This window comes from Branchiostoma belcheri, unplaced genomic scaffold, assembly GCF_001625305.1.
Source record: "Branchiostoma belcheri isolate BF01 breed outbred unplaced genomic scaffold, Haploidv18h27 scaffold76, whole genome shotgun sequence".
In the NCBI taxonomy this organism is placed as follows: domain Eukaryota; kingdom Metazoa; phylum Chordata; class Leptocardii; order Amphioxiformes; family Branchiostomatidae; genus Branchiostoma; species Branchiostoma belcheri.
Window position 1 is genome coordinate 1222969 of NW_017804420.1, and position 23112 is coordinate 1246080.

Below are 23112 nucleotides of genomic sequence, written 5' to 3' on the forward strand. Positions count from 1 at the left end.
AACACAATTATTTGTAATGTTTGGGCCTGGTTTTGCAGAATGAACGCATGCTTGGAACAGTCTTTTGACAAAAAAGGTAGTGGCAAATGTGTAGTTCATAACACACTGGCAACACTTAGCCTATGTTTGTCCTCATCAATGTGAGGACACAGATTAGCCAAGAGGCTCGGTGGTTAGCACTCCACCGTACAGTGAGGAAAGTTGTGTGCCTTTCCCAAAGTCTGGGCATCGAACCTGGCATCTCTTGGTTCTGAGCTACTTTGACTACTCTGTTAACGTAATGAAATCTTGCAAAAGATGATTATTGAGAAGCATCTCGTGTTTTACGTCAAGGTCTTATGAGTTCTGACATGGTATCTTAGTAGAAAACTTATGCTAAAACATAGAGAAAGTGCACTTTGCATAGAAAATCCACCAAATTTCATTCATAATGCATAAAATCCAATATCTTTATTCCCATTTGTTCCTACCAAGTCAGTACCAAATCCAATATAATCAATTGAAATCTTGACAAGTATCACACCAGAAATCAAAAAGGGAATACTCAATACAAGGGCACCATAACAAAATGTCACCATGTAATAGACCGATCCTGACTGTCCAACGTAATTATTACTAGCAGTAATAATCAACCAATGAGAGGATGGCAATTAGCGGTTCGACCAATGAGAGTGTGACCGCAGGTCCGTCAAATGTCTGCATTTCTATGTTTTGGCAGGGATGGAAGGTGCTATGGGATTGGTTAATAAAACCACAATGTGATGCGGTTCAACTCTTATCTCCAATCAGATCCTACGATGGCAAGGTATCCATTGGTCAAAGGAGTGCCCATTAGCCCAGGTACTTCCCTGGCCAATGGATACTGTCTTGCCACCGTAGGATCTGCTTGGAGACTAGTAGTAGTTCATCTCCAGAGTTGGAGGTAGCTACACCCTGTGTACCTGAGCCTAGCTAGTTAGCCTGGTACCCAGCCGTGGGAGCAGGGATGTGACAGTTGGGATGCAAGCTGTACAAGTCTGTATAACAGACTAGCGGTAGGGTAGTTCCTGGTATACCTTAACTGCATATGTGCACAAAATCAAGACATTAACTGTACAGATATAAGTTATGTACCTAAACTTAAGATATCCATATATGGACGTTATGGTACATGCAAGTCGCCTGGTTACGAAATTTTCCTTTTTCATAAATTCCATTCCGATACATGGCCTTATTTTCGAGGTGCATTGCCAGCACAGTATAAAAAGTGTATATAATACCGGGTAGTATAAGATATGCACGCCAATGTTTGACACAATACACAACATCTGTCCGGCAGATGCACTCAGAATTCAGGGCCATTGCTTTTAATTTTTCCTTATTGGTGTCATATCTGAACGCATATCCTTATCATCCTTAAAAGCTGTTCTGTAACGATTTTTACCAACCATCTACTATCTGTCCTTGCCAACTGGTCGAAGTGCGACTTTCCTTGTTTTACAGAAATACATTGCCATTGGGCATATTACTGTGCATTAAAGTTGTACAAAATCCTTGAACAGTCTTACGCATTACGATCCACACATCAAAATTTACATCCTTTTCTACCACAAGAATGGTTCATTTCCATTCATGTTCTTTGTTGCTTCAGAAAAATTCCGCTGAAGTCCTGAGCCACCTGCGCACAAACTTACAAAAAAAACTCAAACGTTCATATGACTATGTGTGCTTCATTCAGCAGCGCCGCTTAGTTTTAATGTAGACGCTTCTGTACTTGAGAGCCTGGCCTGTCTCCCCTCTGTGTTTCTGGACGTACACGTCGAACTTGTACCTCGTTCCTGGCTTGAGCCCGGATATTCTCTCGATCATGACCGATCTGTCCACCGCCCCGGGCCGATGATGTCTACATATTACCTTGTCGTCCTTCTTTCTCGTTCGCGGACTTTCGCAGGAGTTGTCCCGTTCCGATCTCCGTCGGAACACCTTTTTGCTCACAACGCTTTTGTACACACAGTATTTAGACCGCTCGTCGTTAACTAACCACGCGATGGTTGCCGAGTCGCACGTCGTCAGCTTTTCAAACTGTTTGATCCTCGTGTCGCTTGGCATCTGTGCGTAGGGATACTTGGCGGGATTTGTTGTGGAAAAAATCTTGAACGTTGAGGGCCGCTTGCGCTTACTGTTGACGGCCACCTGGTAGTCTCCTTCCGTCAGGTTCGTAAGGACGAGGTTCCATAAGGAGTTGACACGAGACTCCTTAGCCACAACGTCTCCTTCTCGGGAAACCTTCACGCTGACTTCCCCCATGCACGATTGGACGGTTAGCTGGAGAGGAGACGACTGTGTGTCGCCGACAGTGACGGTGTAGGCCTGGCCCTTGGACCGTTTGACGGTGGCGGTGGTCACCTTCCCGTCTTTCAAACGCGTTCTCCGCTTGTGCTGTTTGGTCTCCAGCCTTCCCCCTGTGTAAGCCGAGCTGCGATTGGTCAGAGTGCTCACCACGAAAACGTCGTAAAAGTACTGAGTCCCGGGCTGTAGACCCGCCACAGTGTAGGCTGTTTTGTCACCGACGCACTCGAAAAGGATGTTCTCTTGTGGTGCAATCGCCTTGGAGTCAGGGAAAACTATTTTATCTCGGTTGCGGCGCTTCTTTCCTCGCCGCTTGAAGCCGAAACTCTTGAAATCGAAGTCAAATCCGAATCTGAACGGCGGTGGTGGCATCGGCATGTCGTCCCCACCACTCCGCCGCGACGTGACGGCGCACAGGGTCTTCAAGTTCCTCTCCCTGTTGACTGCAATGCAGTACTTAACCGGTAGGTGGAATTTCGTCTCCGTGGGACTAGGTTCCCAAGACAAAGTTGCAGAGGATTTGCCGACTTCTGAAGCTTTCACCTCCGGATCGCCGGGTACCTCCGGGTAAGGCTTGTCGGAGTCCGGCGTGGTGGTGGCGTACATGCCGAACAGCGTGTCTGCGCCTCGGGACGTCACCTGCACTCTGTACATGGCCCGCTGGGAGGCGCGGTTGTAGTACGACATGACGTCATGGCCGGAGAAGGTTCCGACCACAGGACCTGTCAGGCTGGGTCCCTTCCGTCCCTGCTCCTCCATTTGTTCAGTTTGACCTGGAATGGCAAAGAAATGCGGTCAATGATTAGCTCTGAGACATCACATAGGGTACTGCTTCAAACAGACCTGGTAACTTTTAAGGGACTAACACAGATATAATGAAGTGGCATCTTGAAGTGACTCTAGTATCAAGTCCAAAACTACAGTAAGTTCTACAGCTACGTTTGCTTAACTTACTAGTCTAAACATACCACGCACGGGCTGAAATGTTCAGTAGCCGAGCCGACGTCCCGGGGTCTGTCATGAGTTATGGTTTGTTGGTTTAAAATGCAGAAACAGGAAAACATTTACATGCTAAAAATAAAGGTATGCAGTGACCCGTCGTAGCACCTGCTAGTAACGAGATACCTGACACTACTAACCGACAACCTGTCGGTCTGTAGGCTCAGACCCGGGAAATACTTTCGTTACAACAAGTCTAGCCTGGGCCAGACTGTTTCCAGGGTCTACACAGGCCAGTCCTTCGGCCCCAGGGCCAACATGCCCCCATTGAAGAAATAATTAGCTTTTGGGCCGCCTGGCGGCTTTCCTTGATACTGCAGCAAAGCTTGCAAAAATGCTACAACAGCCTTCTTCATAAAGACTTTCAAACTTTGACGTTCTGTATTTGGGCAGAGAGAATCACTTGCAGTTTATGCAAATTAGGACCTTCTTTGCATAATCAACGACAAACCTTTATAATACGTCATCCAGAGAGGTCATTGTCTTACTATTCTGGCACAGATTGGTAATTTTTGTAGGTAAGAGAAAGCCCACCTGACCCGTCCAGCCCGACGCCTTCTGTGACTTCGTGTTGAGTGACCTTCCACTCGATCTCTGTATCACAGGGTTCCACCACGATCAGCACGGGGGAACCTTCGTCTTCAACAAAGAAATAGTACCTGGACATCGAAATATAAAACCTCATTAGCAATATAGTAGTGGTACCGGTGTTGATTATACAGCGAAGGGCAAAAGTAAGCAAGTAAGTTTATTATAAGATGTTTAACATGTTGACTAGGTGTTACAGGAGTGCCTGTGAACCTGGTGCGTTACACCAAGGGGCAGCTATACCGTCTGTGCAGATATAGACACACAAGACAAAGCCATACAAACATGGCATTGATGGCAATGTTTAGGGCACTGTAAAAAGATGGATCAGACAAACATGCAATGACTCCTCTCTTGTCGTATGCACATGTAAAATCTATAGTTACGTCCCAAATGGTAAAATAAAAAAACTAGCCTAAAATGTTCAGAGCTTTGCTTGAATGGCCTTTTCTATGTCAGCCATATCAGTTGCCGCAGACGAGCGGTTTCGTCAGCGTGGTTTGGTGCAATGTCTTGATTTCTTCAACCGTAATAGCATTAAATGAATGTTACAGATTGAAAACAGTCATGCGGAAAAGTAGGGTTACCCTAACGTGAACTTTGCATACGATGTTTGCAGTTTGTTTTACTTAGTTACTAGGTTGAGCATGATCCGCGTTTAGTAGATCAGAACCTCATTTCTTACATTATGTATAGAAACAACTTGCTTCGTAAGATGCCAAGAGGTTGTGACGCAGCTATGGACAGTTTTGAAGGTTACGAGATTGCCTATCAGTCCAGACATCGCGTGTTAATGCTAACACTGTTACAGTTCAAGGCTGGAGGTTGTAATTTAAGGCAGACGTAAGCCTGACCTCCAGCCTTTCAACGCCTTAAAGTCCAGGCAATATCATGATACTCCTTACCGCAAATCAAAAACGTACCAGAAGAAAGAACACAGTCCACACAGCAGATGCTTTTTCTTAGTAAGATGTAAGATATTTTTCATTATCTTTTTCTCTTCAAACAGGTGGCACTTCAAGCCTGGATACGTGCCCGCTTACAATATCTTATCTGTTCAACATTCTGCATGTAAGTCGGCTGATGATTGCAATGTCAAAATGAGCTGAGGTGGCAGAGAGCACGGTCTGCTTTGGGAGCTATTGTACTGCACCTACTACTAGTATAATATATAATGAGACTCCAAGACGGGGTTGAATTTACTTACGTTTTTGTGACGTCTTCGAAGAGGAAAGTTCCGAACCTCCATGCCGTCGGGGAGCACCTTCGTGTTCCAGTGGCTCGTCTCGGCATTTTTCGCCTGTAGTCGGAAGAGTTGTTCGTCCCTTGTCGGGAGTCGCTGGGACCAGGTCAGCGCCACGCCCAGCCACACCATCATCAGCTCACACCTCATGTCTGCAGCCGACCTGCACAATATAAACAGTAATAGTCGGCTGTTTACTATTTTGCAAACAGAACCTTTCTCCTCTCGTCGTGGGAAGTCCCTGTTGACCAAACAGTACGAGGACTAAGCAGCAGAAAATAGGAGGAACCGACAAAAGCGCGACATTGAAAGAAAACTGTTTTCGTTTAACTACGTTACAAGTACATATGACATAACTTAATATACTATTGGATGCATGTCGAAAAACGCTTCAAGAACACTGACCAAAACCGCGCTCCATGACACAAAAGCACGAGAAAGGACGAAGAAACGGCTTGCACACAGCCTGCACCAACATACAACACAGCGGTCCTTGTGCACATACCTGCGGCATACAAGGGCGACACTAGCAACATGTACACACAGGCCGTCGCAGTGATAAGAATGTAATGGTAGAGAGAACAACGCAACTTCACAAGATAAGAAATCACCGTACCCGGTTAAAGTTTCCGCCAAGTTACCGGAAAGGATCTGCTAAACTTCCCAAACAGGACCGGTTCGAATGAGGACACTATCCTGAGGCAGCGGGGGACGAACGCCAGAGTCGTTTGATGGAATCGCCTTCTGCACTGCGCCACCCACTAACTGCAGAGTTCTGACAGAATCAGCTCCTTGTAACAGGCATTGGACAGAAGGTCTGTCTGGAAGGATTCCGTCAGCCCTCCAGCGGCAGACCTTCAGCGGGCCAGGCAGCTGCCTTCACTCCAACTATCTGAGCCGACGCGACGTTTGCCACCTGGACTCGGGATGAAGTCTTCCAACTGTGCGCTCTTACATCGAGGCATCTTCGGGCTTACACCTTCGGATTATGTTCCCGTGCAGCCCATCCTCCATGCTTACTGCGGGACAAAGGTTGGCATGCCCCACACACAGGACATACATTTCTTGTCAATCAACGAATAAAGCTTTGCTAAACAGACAGACAGCGCTCTTTCCCTGGGATGGCTGTTTATTTATGGACCACAGTGGTTACTGCAGGCTCGGGACAGCTGGGGTGCGTGGGAAATGGTCACCAGTGTACGAGACAGCCAGAAGTCGGCTGTAACGGTCACCCAAGCGGCTCTATTAAAAGAATTAGGACTTCCCGATAACAACCACTTAGCCCAGATCTTCAAAGATATCCAAGTTTAAGAACGTAATGCGCTGTCCTATTTAGGCCTGTGTTTATTCCTGTGTAACACTTCTAGCGACAGAACAAGTCAAGCGAAGTGACAGGAAACACAACAACACGTTAGTAGCACCGAAATGTGTATATTTTCATGTCATGGGCGATGTCAGATCAATGCAGCCGAAAAAAGCAGTACGTATTTTGAACGACGTCGACGTAGATAGAAGAGACGTAGGTGTCTCAAGGTAGTTCTGGACAGTTTCCCTTTTGTGACGTTGTTCTATCCGGTCTAGATAAAAAAATAAATCTTGTGCCCCTAGCAGCTTCCTCTTATACTGCAGGTGTAATCAAAGGAAATCGTGGCGAGTGAAATTGTGTGCCGTCGCTAGTACAATATGCAGACATCTGCTTGTGTAAATCCGACCATAGACAATGCTACTGTTGCCGACAATAGACAAACGCATACTTGACCCCCTGATGGCTAAACTCGTGACACACTTCGCTCCTGCACCTGACATGCCATGGGTGACGGGGCAGGGAGCCGGAATATCGGCGGAAATAAAGTTCAAAGTACAACTATTGACTAAGGCAGTCATTCCTACGAAAATAACGCCATACAGAGTACTTTTAGGGCTTCGCATGTGCACAAGAATATTCTCTTATTCGCTTATTCACTCATTCACAAGTGCCTGTCTATCGGGATGCTGTCCCGGTTAGGCCTCTGACCAGGATAGTACATGTACCTACCATGTTAGTACAGGATACGCCCTCCAGAAAACTGTCTGATACGAACACGTACACGTTACTCACTTAGTAGCTAACTGTCATCGTGAGAAATCGTCGGGACGTTCTGTCATTATGATATTTCTTATTCGGCGTACAAAGCTCTATATGGATGTTCAACCACTCTCCAAGCAGATCTTCTGGTGGCTACAAGACAGCATCAAAATTTGGCAAGACAGTATACACTTGTATACACTACACAGGCAATGAAAAAAGTCACCGGTACAAAAAAAGTAAGCCCGATATCTATTCTAATGCATCTAAAAAGACGGTCAAAAACGGCCTAAAGCTATGCTTGGAGCATGTACAACGTCGGGCCCCGGCCGTGCATGCTGAGTGTGTGTGTGTGAAATGGAGCATGTCAGCAATTGTTTAGGACAACTCCAGACGTGGTAACGTTTACAATGTCGCACAATTACGGCCCTTGTAGATCAATCTATCGATCCGCCATCCTTGGCCCGTACATGAAACAGAGACTGAACATTCGTCCCGACAGTTCCGTTTGGCCCGACCACCCCTCAAGAACAAGAAAACAAACGACATGTCAGAGTAGATCTGGTGTAGAAGCCAGGTCACCCGGCGTAAGAACAGGTACGGACAGACGGGCAGATGTGTGTGGGTGTAGAACACAGTCTTGTCGACCGGTGTCCTGGTCTGACCGTTACCTGGGAAACATCACATGGATAGGCTCGCTGGCAAAGCACTAGAGGATCCTAACCAGCCCTTATTTTAATGACGGAGAACATGTCTGTATGCCTTGTTACTGAATATGAACAATATGAGTTTCGTGTGCGAACTCCACCGCCAGCATTGCGTGAAACTATGAGCATCTCAATACTGTAGATACTAATAACAAATACAACTCTTGCAATGGTTCCTCGTTTTGGACACTGTTGTCCAATTGTTTCCACTAGATTTTCATTACTTAAAAGGAGCGTAACTTACACAACTGCCTCTTCTTATTGCGTAAGCCTAGTCCGCTTCTGAATGCATTACGTCGACGTTATTTATAAAACATGAACACCACACCCCTTTAGCAAATCACATACACACTGTGGGGAACCAACAGTAACACACGATCAAGTACGACATATCGCAGAACCCACCTTGTTGAACCGCGCGCCTGGCCACAAGACAGACCTAGGAGCGCCGACGAAGCTTAAGGATGAGATCCCAAGCAATTACCAAAGCCTCTTGAAGCCGCCAACACTTTTCTTCTCGTTGGGCGCCTGTAAAACGTCCGAAGCTATCAGGATGTTTTGGCGGTGGGAACCCCAAGGTGCTCACTGTCGAGTAGACTGAAGAGTCACTTGTAAACTACAGCGCACAATCGAGTCCTGAGCCAACTTGCCAAGCGGCTCTCCGCCACGGAAAATCAAGCCGGTGACACGTATGGGAAAGCCCACAGCCGCAATGGGCCAAGCCAAGCGCAACGACTGGTCTTTGAACTGGTAAGCGGGACTGTCAGACTGAGCTCTCTACCGCTGACGGCCCCCTTAAATTCCCCGGCTCTTCATGGTCCTTTGCCACCGGCTTACAGTTTAATCCTCGGTTAACTGCATAGGAACGCTTTGAAAGTTATTGTGTGCAAATGAAGCCTACCGTTCCCATACAATTTCGTTTATAGATGAAATGAAAGACCTCTCTATACTGTTCCATACTTGTGAGAGAAGTGTGTCTAGTCCTGCGCCGCAGCTTTGATGTGTTTTACTTGATAGGGCTCCGGGAAGCCCTCCGTGACGTGCCGGTGTCTATATTGGACTGGATACTCCCGAAAACAGAGAACCCCGTCCAGGGCCAGTTGTAAAAGGTAAAACCACATCAGTCACTGGCAGGCCTTGGGATGTTTTTGTCATCCCTGAGCCGTTCTTAATAAGGGGAACTTGGAGAGGGTGAGCGAGCTGCTGTGTACGCTGTCATTACCATCGCACCTTCGTGTACCTTTGTCCCAAGAACTCATTTATAATCTTTGTAATCCTCAAGCAGATGTTCCGGTGGCTGCAAGACAGTATCAAATTGGCCAGCTAGTTACCATTTGCTACCCGAAATGGCTGGCGTAAACTGAAAAGGTCGAAAAGTACAAAAACGGAAAGCCCGATAACGTCGCTGGTATGGTACCGTTTGATAGCCTTTCTGGCACTGTCAATATGTACTTGACTCAATGGACCACCTTTTTACCTCACGAGTGTAACTCTAACACTTTGTGGCTTACGAAGGTAGTTCTGACTGACTCACCTTACTTCAGATAAGGCTTGCATTGACTTGTCCTACAAGCCTTAAGCTGTAGACGGAAGGATTTTGGAAGACAAAACTCGCATTAAACAGAGTACAGAACCCACTCCTCTGTTAAGCACTGTATGGACAAGTGCCCGAATCCCCGATTACGACTCTTCCCCTTTGCTGACTTTGCCGATTAATTGAATTGTTACAAGTAAGGAGATCCCGAGACCTTCCCAAATCTCAGGCACAAACGGAAGTGGAAGGTTTATCAGACTTGTTAGGATCAGCAGAGAGCCTTGTCACTTGACAAGTCTCAGTCTCCGTCATCACTTTACACTCATGTGTACAGAAGCGTATTGATCTTAAACATCCCACTTTTTATTTCAGATACAACAACAAATGACAACAGTGAATAGAATGTAGCTACTTGCTTTCTTACGGGCAGTGAGTGAGAAATGCATGGTTTCATGATTTAATGCAAGACACAATGATCATTTATTCATAATGATTTTACAAACCATAACGTCAATCTTACACACCACTTGTCGTTTGATACGATCAAAGATTATTTGGCGAGTGGTGTTCATGTTGGTGTTTTCAACTTTTCTAACTCTCTGGCCCCAAGTCACATTCTAAAGAAACTTAAAGAGACTAATTCCTTACCCATGTTATAAGAGAGGGAAGAAAATCTAGATCGGTGCTGTTCAAATTACCACAAACTTCCTGATTATTTTGTCCTAATATGGTAAGGGGCATGGGAAGACGTCTTGACTGATACTTGGAGCGCACCTGTGGTGAACTAAACGTCTGGAGCAGTAATGAAAAGACGACAGAGGAAGACATAACCCCGCCCCGGAGGAAATGAACAGTTCGGCTTAAGCTGTTTTAAAGTAAACAACATTAAGACTTCAGATCAGCAGCGCCAAAAACAACTGGAGTAATCCCATGTTTGAAAATTCGGCAGGGGGGCGGCTCTGCCGGGCAGTGCCCCCCGTCCTCCGGCTTCCCAGGGCCAGACGAGTTGTGTGCTGAAGATTAGTGCTACGGGAGTGAAGCTGTTATGTTTCGTCGTCTCGGTCTGGAGGTAACATTACCCTGCTTCAGTCGATGCCGGCCGTCACAACTCTACAGCTCAATGCCACCGCGCACTTTGTCCAAGAGAGGAGCGCTACACACCGATCTCACCAACATGGCCTCTAGAACAAGTCGTCTGCCGCACTAAAATATTCCCTATCGTGAAAATCGACAAAATGGTTGGTGTTAATGCCAAGATTTATTGCATGGTGTCCATAGATGAAGATAAAACAGTTTATATTGTCGTCCGACGAAGCTTTCACCTGTTTGTTTGCTAACGCCTGTGAGTTTTAGAACCGTGAAGCATGACGGGAAATACAACGCGAGGGGTCAGCCCTCTTTCAGCCAACATACCGCCACGCTACTTGTAACAAAACTCACTTTGTGCGCCCTTCCTCTCACAAGACGAAACAAGACTTGTCTTGCCAAGGGAAAGACATTTTCTACCGACACAAGTCCACCGACCCCTGTTTCCGTGTCAACCGGAACAGACGAAGAAAGGGGGAAGAATTCATCGCCGCCACTGGCTTCAATTGGAACGAGACGGCAGTGGGGATGCATCGTTGAAGGATTTGAAAAAGTACCGACTTTGGAGTAATTACTCAATCTCGGCGCGTGCACAGGTGCAACACACCTTATGCGTAGACGCCAAAGGTCAACCTAGCTATGGGGAGATGTAAAAAGCTTTCTCTCCAAGGGTCTCCAAGCAGATCTTCTGGTGGCTACAAGGCAGCATCAAACCACATGACAGTAGTATCAGTTTTTGCTTTAATTAACATTCGTACCAAATAAACGGTATCGCCCATACAAGACATGCTGTATTCATTATCGTCACAGACACCAAATGATCCTGTCCAAGATGACGGTGAAGACAATATGCCCGAGTCAGTGCCAAGATGTGGTGCGAGTTCCTCATTAGGCTGCCCCTATGGCTTATCAGTGATACCGGGTACGATAGGGGCCTGGGAGTCTTCAGATGTAGCCTTAGCATATGCCTGACCGAAATATGGATTATGAGTATGAATTATGGCGTGTGCATGTATATATAAGTTATTTTGTGTGTTGATATTACATTGTACATGCTATGTATGTGCTCCAGGGCCCAACTGTAAAGCACTGTCCTAAAGACTGGCCACCCTGGCAAAGTAAAACAGAAAGAAGGAACAATTGCAAGCCAATGTCATTGCCCCCTAGCGGCCATTCCCCATACCAGTGATGTGCACATGTCATGACCATCTGCCCTGTTGTGACAAACTTTAGACTTGTCTATCCGCGCAATCGTATAACCTGTTGGTCCTACCCTACGTCGCTGTGTGGCGTGATTTTAATTTCCCATGTCGGAGCTCAAGTGTCGATGTCGAGAGAGTACGACCTCTTCGCTAGCGTTCAGCAAACTCAAGGCCAGAGTATATTGGAACAGACGAGCACATGTGGAAATGATTCCAGTCTTGAAGTTCTCAGCGTTTTCCAAAAGTTCTGTACGCTGCGTGGAACCCTCAAGATACCTCACCTAACCTATCACCGATTCAACTTGGGAATTTTTGGCAGTTTTCACAACCAGCAAAATAAACCGTGACAGACTGCGTGACCATATTTGCACTGACGGACCATATTTGGTATGGAGAGCAAGAGCCAATAGGCAAACAGCATTTTCTATATGCATGGCCTGATTGGCCAATTTGCAAGTGGTGATACATCATTTCACAGCGGAAGACGATGATAATGATTAGTCCTGGCATAACAGACCAAAGATAGTCTGGATGCCAGCCTTGTTAGTTTTACCCACTACCTCGGTAGGATCGGTGGGAGCGGACCAAAGCTAACAAGGCTGGCATCCAGGCTAGACAAAAGATTCCTTTGTTATCTTCAATGCTCAAGCAATCTCAGTTTGGATTTAATAGTCTGTGACAATCTGACATGCTGTCTACATTTACACTTAACCACGAAGGTATAATTTTCGATAAACCAAGTTGATGCAAAGAATCAATCACTAAGGAAAATAGATGACCCTTCTGTCCAGACCACTTCTAGTGAAGCCATCACCACACACGTTATTGATGATACCCGTGAGTGCATTGACGTGGGGTCTCTGTCTCTGTCTGGGTGATGAAGAAGAGACTGTAATTCAATCCCCGGTTGGCATTAATCATTGCTGACCTAGTTTACTGCAAGTCAACTTTCTAGTGCTGAGCTGGCCAAAGAACTACTAGCCTGGTATCCAGCCCTGTACTTGTCTGCGTAGCAAGGGTACATTCCGAAGCTATGGTCATATGCTGCAGAGGGCCAGTATACCAGGCTATATATCACCTCTCTTGCGTATGGTCATTTATATTCATAATATGAGGGCAACTGAGTGCAGTAAAGTCTCCATCTCTTCTATTCTCCTGTCTGGCATGAAGGCATCACTGTGAAGTCGTGTCATGGGAAGTTTTGAAACGCTGCGCTCTGATTGAATCAAAGGCAATTTGCGTCAACCGCGAAAGCGCTTGAGGCAAGTAGAAGTGAGAATAGATGTCAGATAAATTGTTCCTCCAATCTGTGCCATTTTTACATTCGTGGATTTGAAGAGAATTGTTCTGTTCTGGTAAAGGCATCACTGCAAGATACTGACGTAAATGTATAGAAGACTGACCCTGACATGCTAGAAATAGAAACTAGAGACACGAGAGATGAACCGCAATGACGGGTCACTCCTACCCTGCCGGGTCGGGACCACAAGTGGGTTAGAGCGAACTGGTCACGAGCCGTTAGTCGTTAGTCCTGGCATCAAATTAGTTCCGCCTGACTCTGCTCCTAATAATAGGAAAGAACCTCTTTCTATGCAGTAAATTGTTTCAGGCATCTTGTGCCACGTACATTCAGTTACATGGCTACCACATGGGACCCAAGAGCATCGCGACCTTGTCGACTGTATGTCAGCACAAAACTCACGTGGAACAGTTTATTTCAAACCAGTCCCTTCTTCGTTGCATTTTTTACAAAGAGCACATTGTGTCCTGGGAATTCAAAGAACTCACGATGAGGTTAACTTGATTTTAAATCATCGCCACTTCACATGTTATCACTTATTCTTTTCGTCTTGGAAGACGGTCTACAGCTGAACTTCTTGCGGTGAATCATTTTTGGGGTTTCTACAATAGTTGTCGATACCTCGGCGTGCAAACAAACTTTGCTAACTGCCCCACATGTATATCTAGCAAATCTAGATGTTTCAAGACAAAAGGTCTAGTCTATACTTCTCCGGATTCTTTGAGACTGGTGTTCAGTTAGTTTACAAAGGAAATGTCTACGTTTCAGACACCACAGATAGCTACCTGGTAATGCTGATAACTTTCTTTGATTTTCTGCACCATTTAACCGTAACCTGACTTGAAGTGGCCCTTCCAAAAATAGCACACCGTCCATAGATAAGCATTCCTCATCACCGAGTATTGACACTTCGGGGGCACAGGACGGCACAAATGATGCCGAATTTAGAATCTTCTCGTACGCATCATCGACATCCACACCACATGTTCACAAGACGGCCCTGTCGTTGGAGCAGACACTTGGGCGAATTTACTGTCACAAAGTCGCGCCACGATTCAGATTACTTCGACATTTAGATATTATCAGGAAAATTAACACAGTACATGCCAAGCCCACGTGGGAAATGGAGTTTAGGCCTCAGGTAATCTGGCATGTGTCTGGAGGTTTGCGATCCACGGACAATCCACAAAACAGAAAGATATATTAACCTTCTTATCGGAGGACGTTCAACACCATAATTCATAATTCTATGATTTGTATACTACAATATCCTTTAGGATTTAGGACATGTATATATGTTGTCATTGTAAAATCGTTCTGTGTGAAACCATGCATGTTTTCTCATTTTCGCATGCATGGCCATCCAAAAGCATCCAATGCAATTTCGGGGCGGCAAAATGGCTGAGAAACCTCTGATATTGGCAGACTGCCATTTCTTACCACTGTTTCGTCATCATTTCATTTGAAATAGTCCAAAAATAAGCCACGTGAGGCATTTTGGTACCACCCATAAAAAGCTAGAACCACTAAAACAAGCAACCGTTCCGTCAGCGACATCATTTTTGCCTCACAGGCACCAGTATGCTATGGGATAGGAAACTGATTTAAATTTGTAATAGAATGACAAGAAAAGTGACTTTGAAAATCCAGTTTTGCTGCCCTGAAATCGTTTTGGGTGCCTTTTAAGATTTTACACCTGGAGGTTGAACAGCTGATCAGGGACAAGTTTATCTGATTTTGTCCTTTGCCTGATAAACCACGCACACATACCGTAATATTCTCAGTGCTGCAGAATGCATTCTTGGGTCAGATCAAAAGCTGTGGTGTTAACCTAGTGTCTGACCAAACTACGTGGGAGCGGTGTAATACACGATACACAAACTCAAACCCCTCCTACCGTGGTAGAAAAGAAATCTCAGCACAATTTGCAGAGCACTGAACGCAGGGACCGTTGCGTTAATATGAAGCACACAATATTGACATACCATGTGGGAAACATCGTAGCGTGTGCAGGTATAATTTGAACCCTTCTTACAGCTAGCCTGACATCCAGTCACAATGGTGGTACAGACATGTACATGTAAGTTATAACAAGAAAGGGTAACGGTGAAGGTTCCATGGCTGGCCATAGCCTTTTTCAGGGCCGTAGGGTCAGTGGGTTGTTAATCCACTGTGTCTAGGTCACGGTATTGGAAGGCGGAGCCCATCTCTCTCCTTCCACCGCCTTTTATCCTTTTACTTCCCCAACCGACGTCAGTATTTTACACCTGGGTAGAGCGGGGAAAATCGTGTAATTTACCAACGACTTTACATGATGTCCTTGAAGTTACCAAGGTCATAACGTCTAGCCAGGAATACGAGGAATCAAACCCATGACCTCTCGATCTCGTGTCCGCTCGTTTCGCCACTCGAGCCATCGACGCTACTTCGTCCATCGACGCGGGCAATTAAGTTTGGGAGCAGCTATTAAAAGGTAATTATAATATGTCTGGAGTTCAGGCCGTCCAGGTCTTGCAGCATGTCTAACCCTGTGATCGTGGCGATACACTAGACAGGCTGCCCTCCGCCAGCCGACCATGTGTTGCGGATTTGGCCGTGGCGATCGATCAAAGGACATCAGTACCAACATGGCGCGAACAGACAGCAGAGCTCTCCAGCTCCACGCACCGTGAACATGTCGACAGCCATTCTCCTCCACGCGACATGGAGATATGATCCTCATGAAACATATCCATTTGCATCGAACAAGCAAATCCTTCAAGCATACCTATTCTCCGGCGTCCTCTATTATTACATGATAACACATTTGTGCCTTTACACTTCCTCTAACGACTCTAATCAGATGATAAGAGGACTGGGAGCTAACTGTAACATATGCAATGCAAAACGAGTACTTACACACCACGAATGTAGTCCAATGCTGAGGGAAGGAATCGACGACAGAACTACACTGGTTCACTCGGGTTCCAGGAGTTGAGCTTCGCGATAGAGCTGTGTATGGCCGTCTCCAATTAGAGAACTGCTGGGACGGGAATGACCTGAGCCTAGGAGCAGGGCCTACAGGGTCGGAGTGTTTCCCAGTCCGATTGGCGGCTGAGGCTAAACAAACCACACGCGACTTTTGCGCCAATGGAAAGCGTATGTCTGCACCAGCCAGCACACGGTAGGTAATCATCAAAGGCTGTGACTGGGGCTCGGCGGGAGACGCAGCGCCAATTGCCTACCACAGTCTCCTATCACATCACGTATCCAATGACTGCGGCCATCACCGCAGACTGATATGAAACGTCAGCGGTCTGACATCCTGACACATCACCGCCGCGGAGCGATACATACACCTGGTCAAAAACCTCAAGTCTGGAAAGGGAACGATAATGAAGAAAAGTTACACTAATTTGACTGTGAGAAGGAGACAGGACCTGGTCCCTGTCCAACCTAGAATCATCCTCGTAACATTGATCTGGTCATGCTGCGCGGAGGCTACTGAGGGCAGCCTGGTTTTCATAACTGTTAGGTTCAAACTTATCTGACGATGGAATCAAATTCGTATTTGAAAATATTATAACTCAAACCACACCAGGTCCTTTTCCTGTGGTAGATTTTATCACAGTCCTTTCATATATTGACGAAAAAATGTTTAATGGCGAATACAACGTAAACAGCTCCTAGACCAGTACCCATGCCATATCTATGACGCAGACCCGTTCTGCCAAACCACTGGTAATGAACTTGAGGGGAACATTGAACTCTAACACTGAACCAGTTGAGATTTGTCCCAGGTGTTTGGAGCGAGGGAAAGGCGGAACAAATGTGGTAATCTAGTCCAGTCAGCCAACAGAAGATTTCCTAGAAACCAAGGTTAAGGCTGACACCGTAGGTTAGATATACATTTGTTTTAACTAAAACAAAAAAAGATGGTCTGACAGGAAGATATACCTATTCTTGGTTGTAGGCCAAGATCTGAAATCATGGGAAAGGTCGGGAGCTAAATCCTAACCCGTGGCCCAGTAATTATTTCACATTGCAGGAACGTATTAGCGGTCAGCAGCTTTCCGTCAAAGATATTAAAAGTGAAATTGCACCTATGTTTTGCAATCTTCAGAATACAAGCATGTATACGAGAGAGAAGCATGTTGCAATGGCGGAGGTATACATGTTCCTGGTTTGGTATCTTTGTGGATGTGATAAATCTTGCCCCAAAATGGGACAGCCTCGTCTGCCCCTGCACCTGTCTGTCAAACGGGACTCCCCGGTATATTAATAGTGCTGGCAGGGACGAAGGCCTGGGCAAGGACGCTCGTCAACTCTAATGAGGGACAGTACGTTATTCAGATGTGAGAGCTCCCATGTAAAACTGTATTCTACTAGCCCCTACCAGGCTTCGGGAGGCGACTGGAAAGAGTAGAAATCGGCCAAATAGAGAGATAACATGCCACGGGAGTTTGTGTGCTGGGAGAGAACACAGTTTTGCGGCAAAATGTTCTCTCCCAGCAGACAAACTCCCCTGGCATGTCATCTCTCTATTTGGCCGATGTCTACTCTTTCCAGTCGCTTCCCAAAGCCTAGTAGAATGCAACCCCAGAAGTATTGTTGTACAGAGTCAAGAAAGAGACGAGGACGCAATGATCATAACACTGTAAATTTCATGCTCGATAGTTTTATCCACAGAGGACGGAAGTTGAAAGAAATGAGACACAAAGCTAAAAGAAAAAGAGTTTAACCTCACGCAGTGATTGAACAAAAATCAATGTAATTTACTACAGAACCACCTTTCTTTACAAAGCACATTCCGTATCAGCTACTGTACAGAGTACATGTGATCTTCGCTTCTGTTGTTTTTCCCGTCTTTGTGGATTTAGTAGCGCAACAAAATCCTTGCCCTTTTCTCAACACTCTTGAATACAAGTTAATCCGTTGATATGATCGGCAACGTACGGTACTTCTTTTATTTGTCATTATGCACCACAGACTTATTCTTAAATCTTTTTTCCAAACGGTACCATAGATGATCTAATTCTTATTTGAGAGAACTGATCGATTTTGATGTCTTTATACTTTTGACATTGATCATAGCTTATATATGACTTGCATCATTTTTCAATGCTAGAAAAAGTTCATCAAAGATACGTCCTCGGCGTTAGATTTTCTCAGACTGTTAAAGAGGAAGTGGAAACAAAAGTGAAAACTGAAGAACAAAACGTGTTGGTTCTCCGTAGGTCTGGGCCTTGTTGGATCGTCGGTATGTTCGCCTAGCAGGATCAAACTCAGTCTTCCTCCGCCTCGTACACTGGAAGTAGAAGCAGATAACTTTGTTATCAAAAGTAACGCTTTCCAGTCGGTGTTATATCGTTATATTATAGTCTAAATACGGAGCATGTTGTCAGGGCATCCAAGACTCACATACCACAAACATACTCATATATACCCACATTTTATTACTGTGTTATTTACACCATTTATCACTGCATATTTTACTGTATTATTGTATCATACCATATTGCCCCATTCAGTCAGATATCACATGTTTTATAATATGTATGGAGCACAACATCAGTTAATTTGCTGCCTAGTGCAGTGCTCCACCATGTATTGTTGTTGCAATTTGAACGAAGTACATAAAATTTTAGGAAATTATACACCCACAACGCAATGCCTAAAACCACTTTTTGAAGAGTTAGTATGTAAGTTTTCTTACTTTGCCAATGTTTTGATAAGTGTGCATCGATACAAGTGCAATCATATATCATAGCATTACGTTGGACCAAGGAGGTTACACTTCTATGGTTGGGCAGAACTTTTGACGGTAGTATAGTAAACTCACCCTGACAGAACTCGTTGGTGGGATCGGGTTGGTAGCCGTCCGGACACGTGATCACACACGTACCGTACCTGGAACAGAACGTCAACGTCGTCGTCAGTGATAGTGATTAAGAAGTTCCAAAAAGACCCTCAAAAAGTTTCGTAACGTCAGCAGAAGGGTTTCAGAGGAGACCGTCGGGCAAGTGTTGTGCAATGGGTTCAGTGAAAAATGAAGCATATTTCATCAGTGTAAACGCTCTCATTATGGGACTGAATGGAAGACGCTTTTGGAGACAGTTACCACAATCTCTCCAAAATTTTCACTATCTAAAAGACCTACATTTCTTCTAACATCACAAAACCCACTTATTTTTAAGACAAGACGTAGGGCTATCCATTAGTCGCTGCCTCTAAAAGAAAAAGTCAAAACCTCCAGTGAGGTACGTAGAAACATTAGATGGATGTATAGACCAAACACTTTTTACCTTTTACGTTATTATAACTGTGTGTTCCCTTGCAATTAGCCTCCGGGCAAGAGCTTGCAATAATCTAGTGAAATGTCTGACTTACTTTGACCGGGCACAGTTGCCGTCCACGAAGTGCGCGAGGTATCCCTGCATGCACTGAAAACAGCCGTACTCATAGTGGCACTGTTTCTGCACACAGTGGTCCGGGCACTCTGTAAGGACAGACGACAACACATAATATTACTGGTCATGTTGTCAGGCCAATGAGTACCGAGCGAAACAGTTTTCTTTCAGGAGGAAACAACTGGCCAAATGAATCCGAAGAAGTGAACATTTTCTTTACCACATGTTTACCACTAATAAACTGTTACAAAAATATCTCTTCTCTGTTATGAGCTCATGATACATTGTAATTGTGCATCTAAGTCTAGTTTTATCAGCTTGAGTCCAATTATTTGAGTCACACATCGTCATCACACTCACGTCCCCCAACCAACCGGCTTGCTTTTTCTAAGAGTTTTTCTTGTTAAACAGTGGAAAACTTTTTAATAAGTACTTGTAAAGGTGGTGTGCATACAACCTATCTAACAATTAACTGATACAGGTAATCAGGAAAACACTAAAAGTATTAACTAATTGGGCAATTAATCACACTCAGTCATCACAAGATTATCTCTGGCTTAGGGCTCCGGTTTCTTTTCCAACACTCTACTTTGCTTTGACTGTCTGCGATATCCAGACTGGTCCCCTGCCCACATGCTGAAGTTAGCCTAGCCTACCGTGCAGACTTTTCTAGCGGTATGAATTTGTTTCTATGATTCTATGAGTGCGGCGGTTTCTTTTCTAGAGCTGTACTAGGAGAGCTGCATCGGAGGTAGGGCTGATTTGGGGTTGGGGGAGAGAAAGGAAAACGTCGCATTCATATATATATAGAGAGAAAGAGGGACAAACGCATTTGGCTCAGTAATGTCTGCGCAGGAGGCTAGTAGAAGCAAACCGCCAATGGCGATGTCGGCACATGTCGGAGCCGTCCACTGTGTGTTCAAGTGACACGGCATAGATGAACTATTGATAACAGGTCACGTACGGGTTCATTATCGGGGCACCTTTGCGTGCAGTGCGTTAAACCCCTGTCATGGCTTGTTTCCAACTTCTCTCCGTACATTTGGACCTTGTTTTGGACACTTGCTTTGATAGATTTGCTGCTTTCTGACGTCCCAGTCAAGCCCCGGAACCGCCTGACTCCCGACTTCCCATTAATTAACCATTTAGTTCTCTAAATGGATTTCCGATTTCACGTCTTGAAAAGGGCGTGTGCACGTCACTATGGTCATTTTTCAAGCCGCCTCTTTGTTCACTTTGAAGTGCAAGCTCTTAAAATCGCACTTTTTGTCTGCTGTCTGTTGAATCACGTGCACAAAGGTACAAGGAGTGTGTAGTCTTGGCTGGGATCCCAGGCGTGACCTCATAGGTGTGCAATGGCCCATGCCCCTCAATGACCCGTAGCCTCAGAGTAGGCCCGTGCCCCTCAATGGCCCGTGGCCCTCCTTCAGGTGAAGACCTGCAACTCCCAGAGACTATCCCAAGATTGAAAATGAAGGCTCCCGTTGGAATCCTTATTCAGTAACATGACAACTCATAAGTATCTTCCCCCAGCGACCTTTTGAAGTTTTCAGGCCCACACCTTGTGATGTCAAGAAAACCCGCTGAAAACACCTGCTTTCACTCAGAAGCCTGTCGTTTGGTGCGATCTGTCGGCAGTCAGAGGTTGCGCGCCCCAGCTGCGCGCTAAGTCTCTGGGAATGTCGCTGCAGTCAAGGATCTGTTCTATATAGGATTTAAATGCCAGCGCACCTTGTCTCAAACAAGGTCATTGAGCACCAAAATCTGTTCGACAGTGTTGCTAACACTGATACTCATCTGTTAGAACTAGTACCCCTACACGACAATGTTGGTTACGTTGTGCTTCTATGGCACACTGTGAGACTCTGACCTGCGGGGACCAGTCATGCCTGGTGTGCTGCGCCATATCAGACCTCCTCGGTTATTTATCAACGCTGCGCTTATGTCTCGACAGATTAGTCCCAAGACGGGGCAGGTGTGACCAAAAGGAAGAACGATTTCATACCAGTAGTTCAAAGCTGATTTTGGCAACAACAGAAGGAAACAGGGTAAGAGAACACAAAAACTAAGAACGGACACTTTTGAGTTTGAATGATCGACTGATCTTCCTCAAAGCATCCCATAATATGCTTCTAATTCTACTAAGTTGTAGACTAAAGCAACCTCACCGTTTATATGAAACGCCAGGATACCGGATGTGGCAACGTTTCCAAGACGGCCTTCCTGTTTTGATCAGTATTTCTTGGATCAAGGACATTAAATGAGAGTAAATTCTGAGCGAAATTTTCCAGATAAACTTTTTTCCATCTTGTCCCGATTCTCCGGGCGTAGTCCGAGTCAAACATTATGGGGACATTTGAAATGCACTGTCATAGCATTGATATTGTCCAAAATAGAGGGATATGCTAGCTTCTATCCGACTAACAACGCAGGTCCATAAAATATAGCCAAATAGGGAGAATAATTGGCCAGGGGAGTCTTGCCACCGTAGAGAGTTTATTTGCCGCCTTCGGAGAGCCCGCGGACTGACTTTCCTTGCTGGCAGCGGAGCAGCTGACATAGCTGCAGGTAGCTACGGTACACTCCTATGGGTGGCCGCTGGCGAGCTTTTTTTTGGCAAGATATCCCCTCTATTGTGGTCAACATCTACTAGTTTTTCAAGCCGCAGAGGGAGACTACGTCCGGGAGCACCATGGGACAAATAAGCACTGCCAAGTCCTCTGATAAAATATCCCCCTATTTTGGCCGATTTGAACTACTAGTATTTTTTAATCAGCTGAAACGTCTGGTAGAGAATAGGATTTCCATAGAACCGTGCTTTTCTGGGGTTCTGTACGGAGGTCGTGTCGACCGCTACCTTTATCATCACCATTTCATCATCTATCCCTTATATACGAGTAGTCTTGGCCGTCTCTTACACATTACTCACGTTTAAACCCATAGACGTTTCATATGCAGATCGGTAAACAGAAAAGAAGGAAAGAAGCAAGGTATAAAAAATGAAATTCATGTTGAATAATAAAAAAATATAATGTCCTTGAACAAATCAAACAGAACCGTAGTACACAACAAACCTCCATAAAAGTCGAACGCCTCTGTCACCAAGGCCAGCGACAGCAAGGCTGTCGCCAGCAAGACAGCCGTCAGACGCATGCTGTCCGTTTGGGCTGGCCTGAAGATGGAAAAATTGGGCCAAGATCTGCAAAAAGAAACCTTCGCCTCCCAATCACACAGGTCCCGACCGACACGGCTCCGTCGCTTGTCGGTAAAAACTCCCTCTGTGGCTTTTTCTGCTGCGTATCTAAGCCGGGCCCATCATTTGTCTTGACTAACTGAAGGAGGTATTGTGCTAGAGACAATACCTGACCAAAAACGATCTACAGGTCACGATGGATGAAGAAATAATGAACGTTCAAATTCAACGGTTGCTGTGTTTTTCCCTGGACTATTTTCTGGTTGTCACGCGTTGTTCAACCCACAAGACGTGAGACTATGCAGAAGTTTTAAAGTTTTGAAGATTGATTTATAATACTTCGGAAAAATGGTTCTTTTTTTGTCAGACTGTCCCGCGTCCCGAATCGGCAAACAAGCACTGCTCAATGTTATTTCCGTTCGTTAATGGGTGACTGGGACATTACGAACGTAATGGCTATAAACAATGGCGTTTGTGT

At 45.4% G+C, this 23112-nt stretch overlaps 2 protein-coding genes across 2 annotated transcripts; both read right to left on the bottom strand.

The window, feature by feature from the left end:
- Positions 1-435: 435 nt before the first annotated feature.
- On the bottom strand, positions 436-15449 carry LOC109485528 (protein NDNF-like). Its single transcript, XM_019789218.1, is given in 5 exon segments — positions 436-3101; positions 3862-3986; positions 5123-5148; positions 5150-5321; positions 15430-15449. Coding segments are annotated over 4 exon segments (1698 nt in total). The 5' UTR covers positions 5309-5321; positions 15430-15449; the 3' UTR covers positions 436-1713.
- A 2231-nt stretch (positions 15450-17680) lies between these two features.
- On the bottom strand, positions 17681-22854 carry LOC109485532. Its single transcript, XM_019789223.1, has 4 exons — positions 22516-22854; positions 19422-19530; positions 18874-18941; positions 17681-18339 (listed from the first exon to the last, which is right to left on the bottom strand). The coding sequence occupies exons 1-4, from the start codon at positions 22592-22594 to the stop codon at positions 18317-18319; spliced, it is 279 nt and encodes a 92-aa protein (XP_019644782.1). The 5' UTR covers positions 22595-22854; the 3' UTR covers positions 17681-18316.
- Positions 22855-23112: the final 258 nt, after the last annotated feature.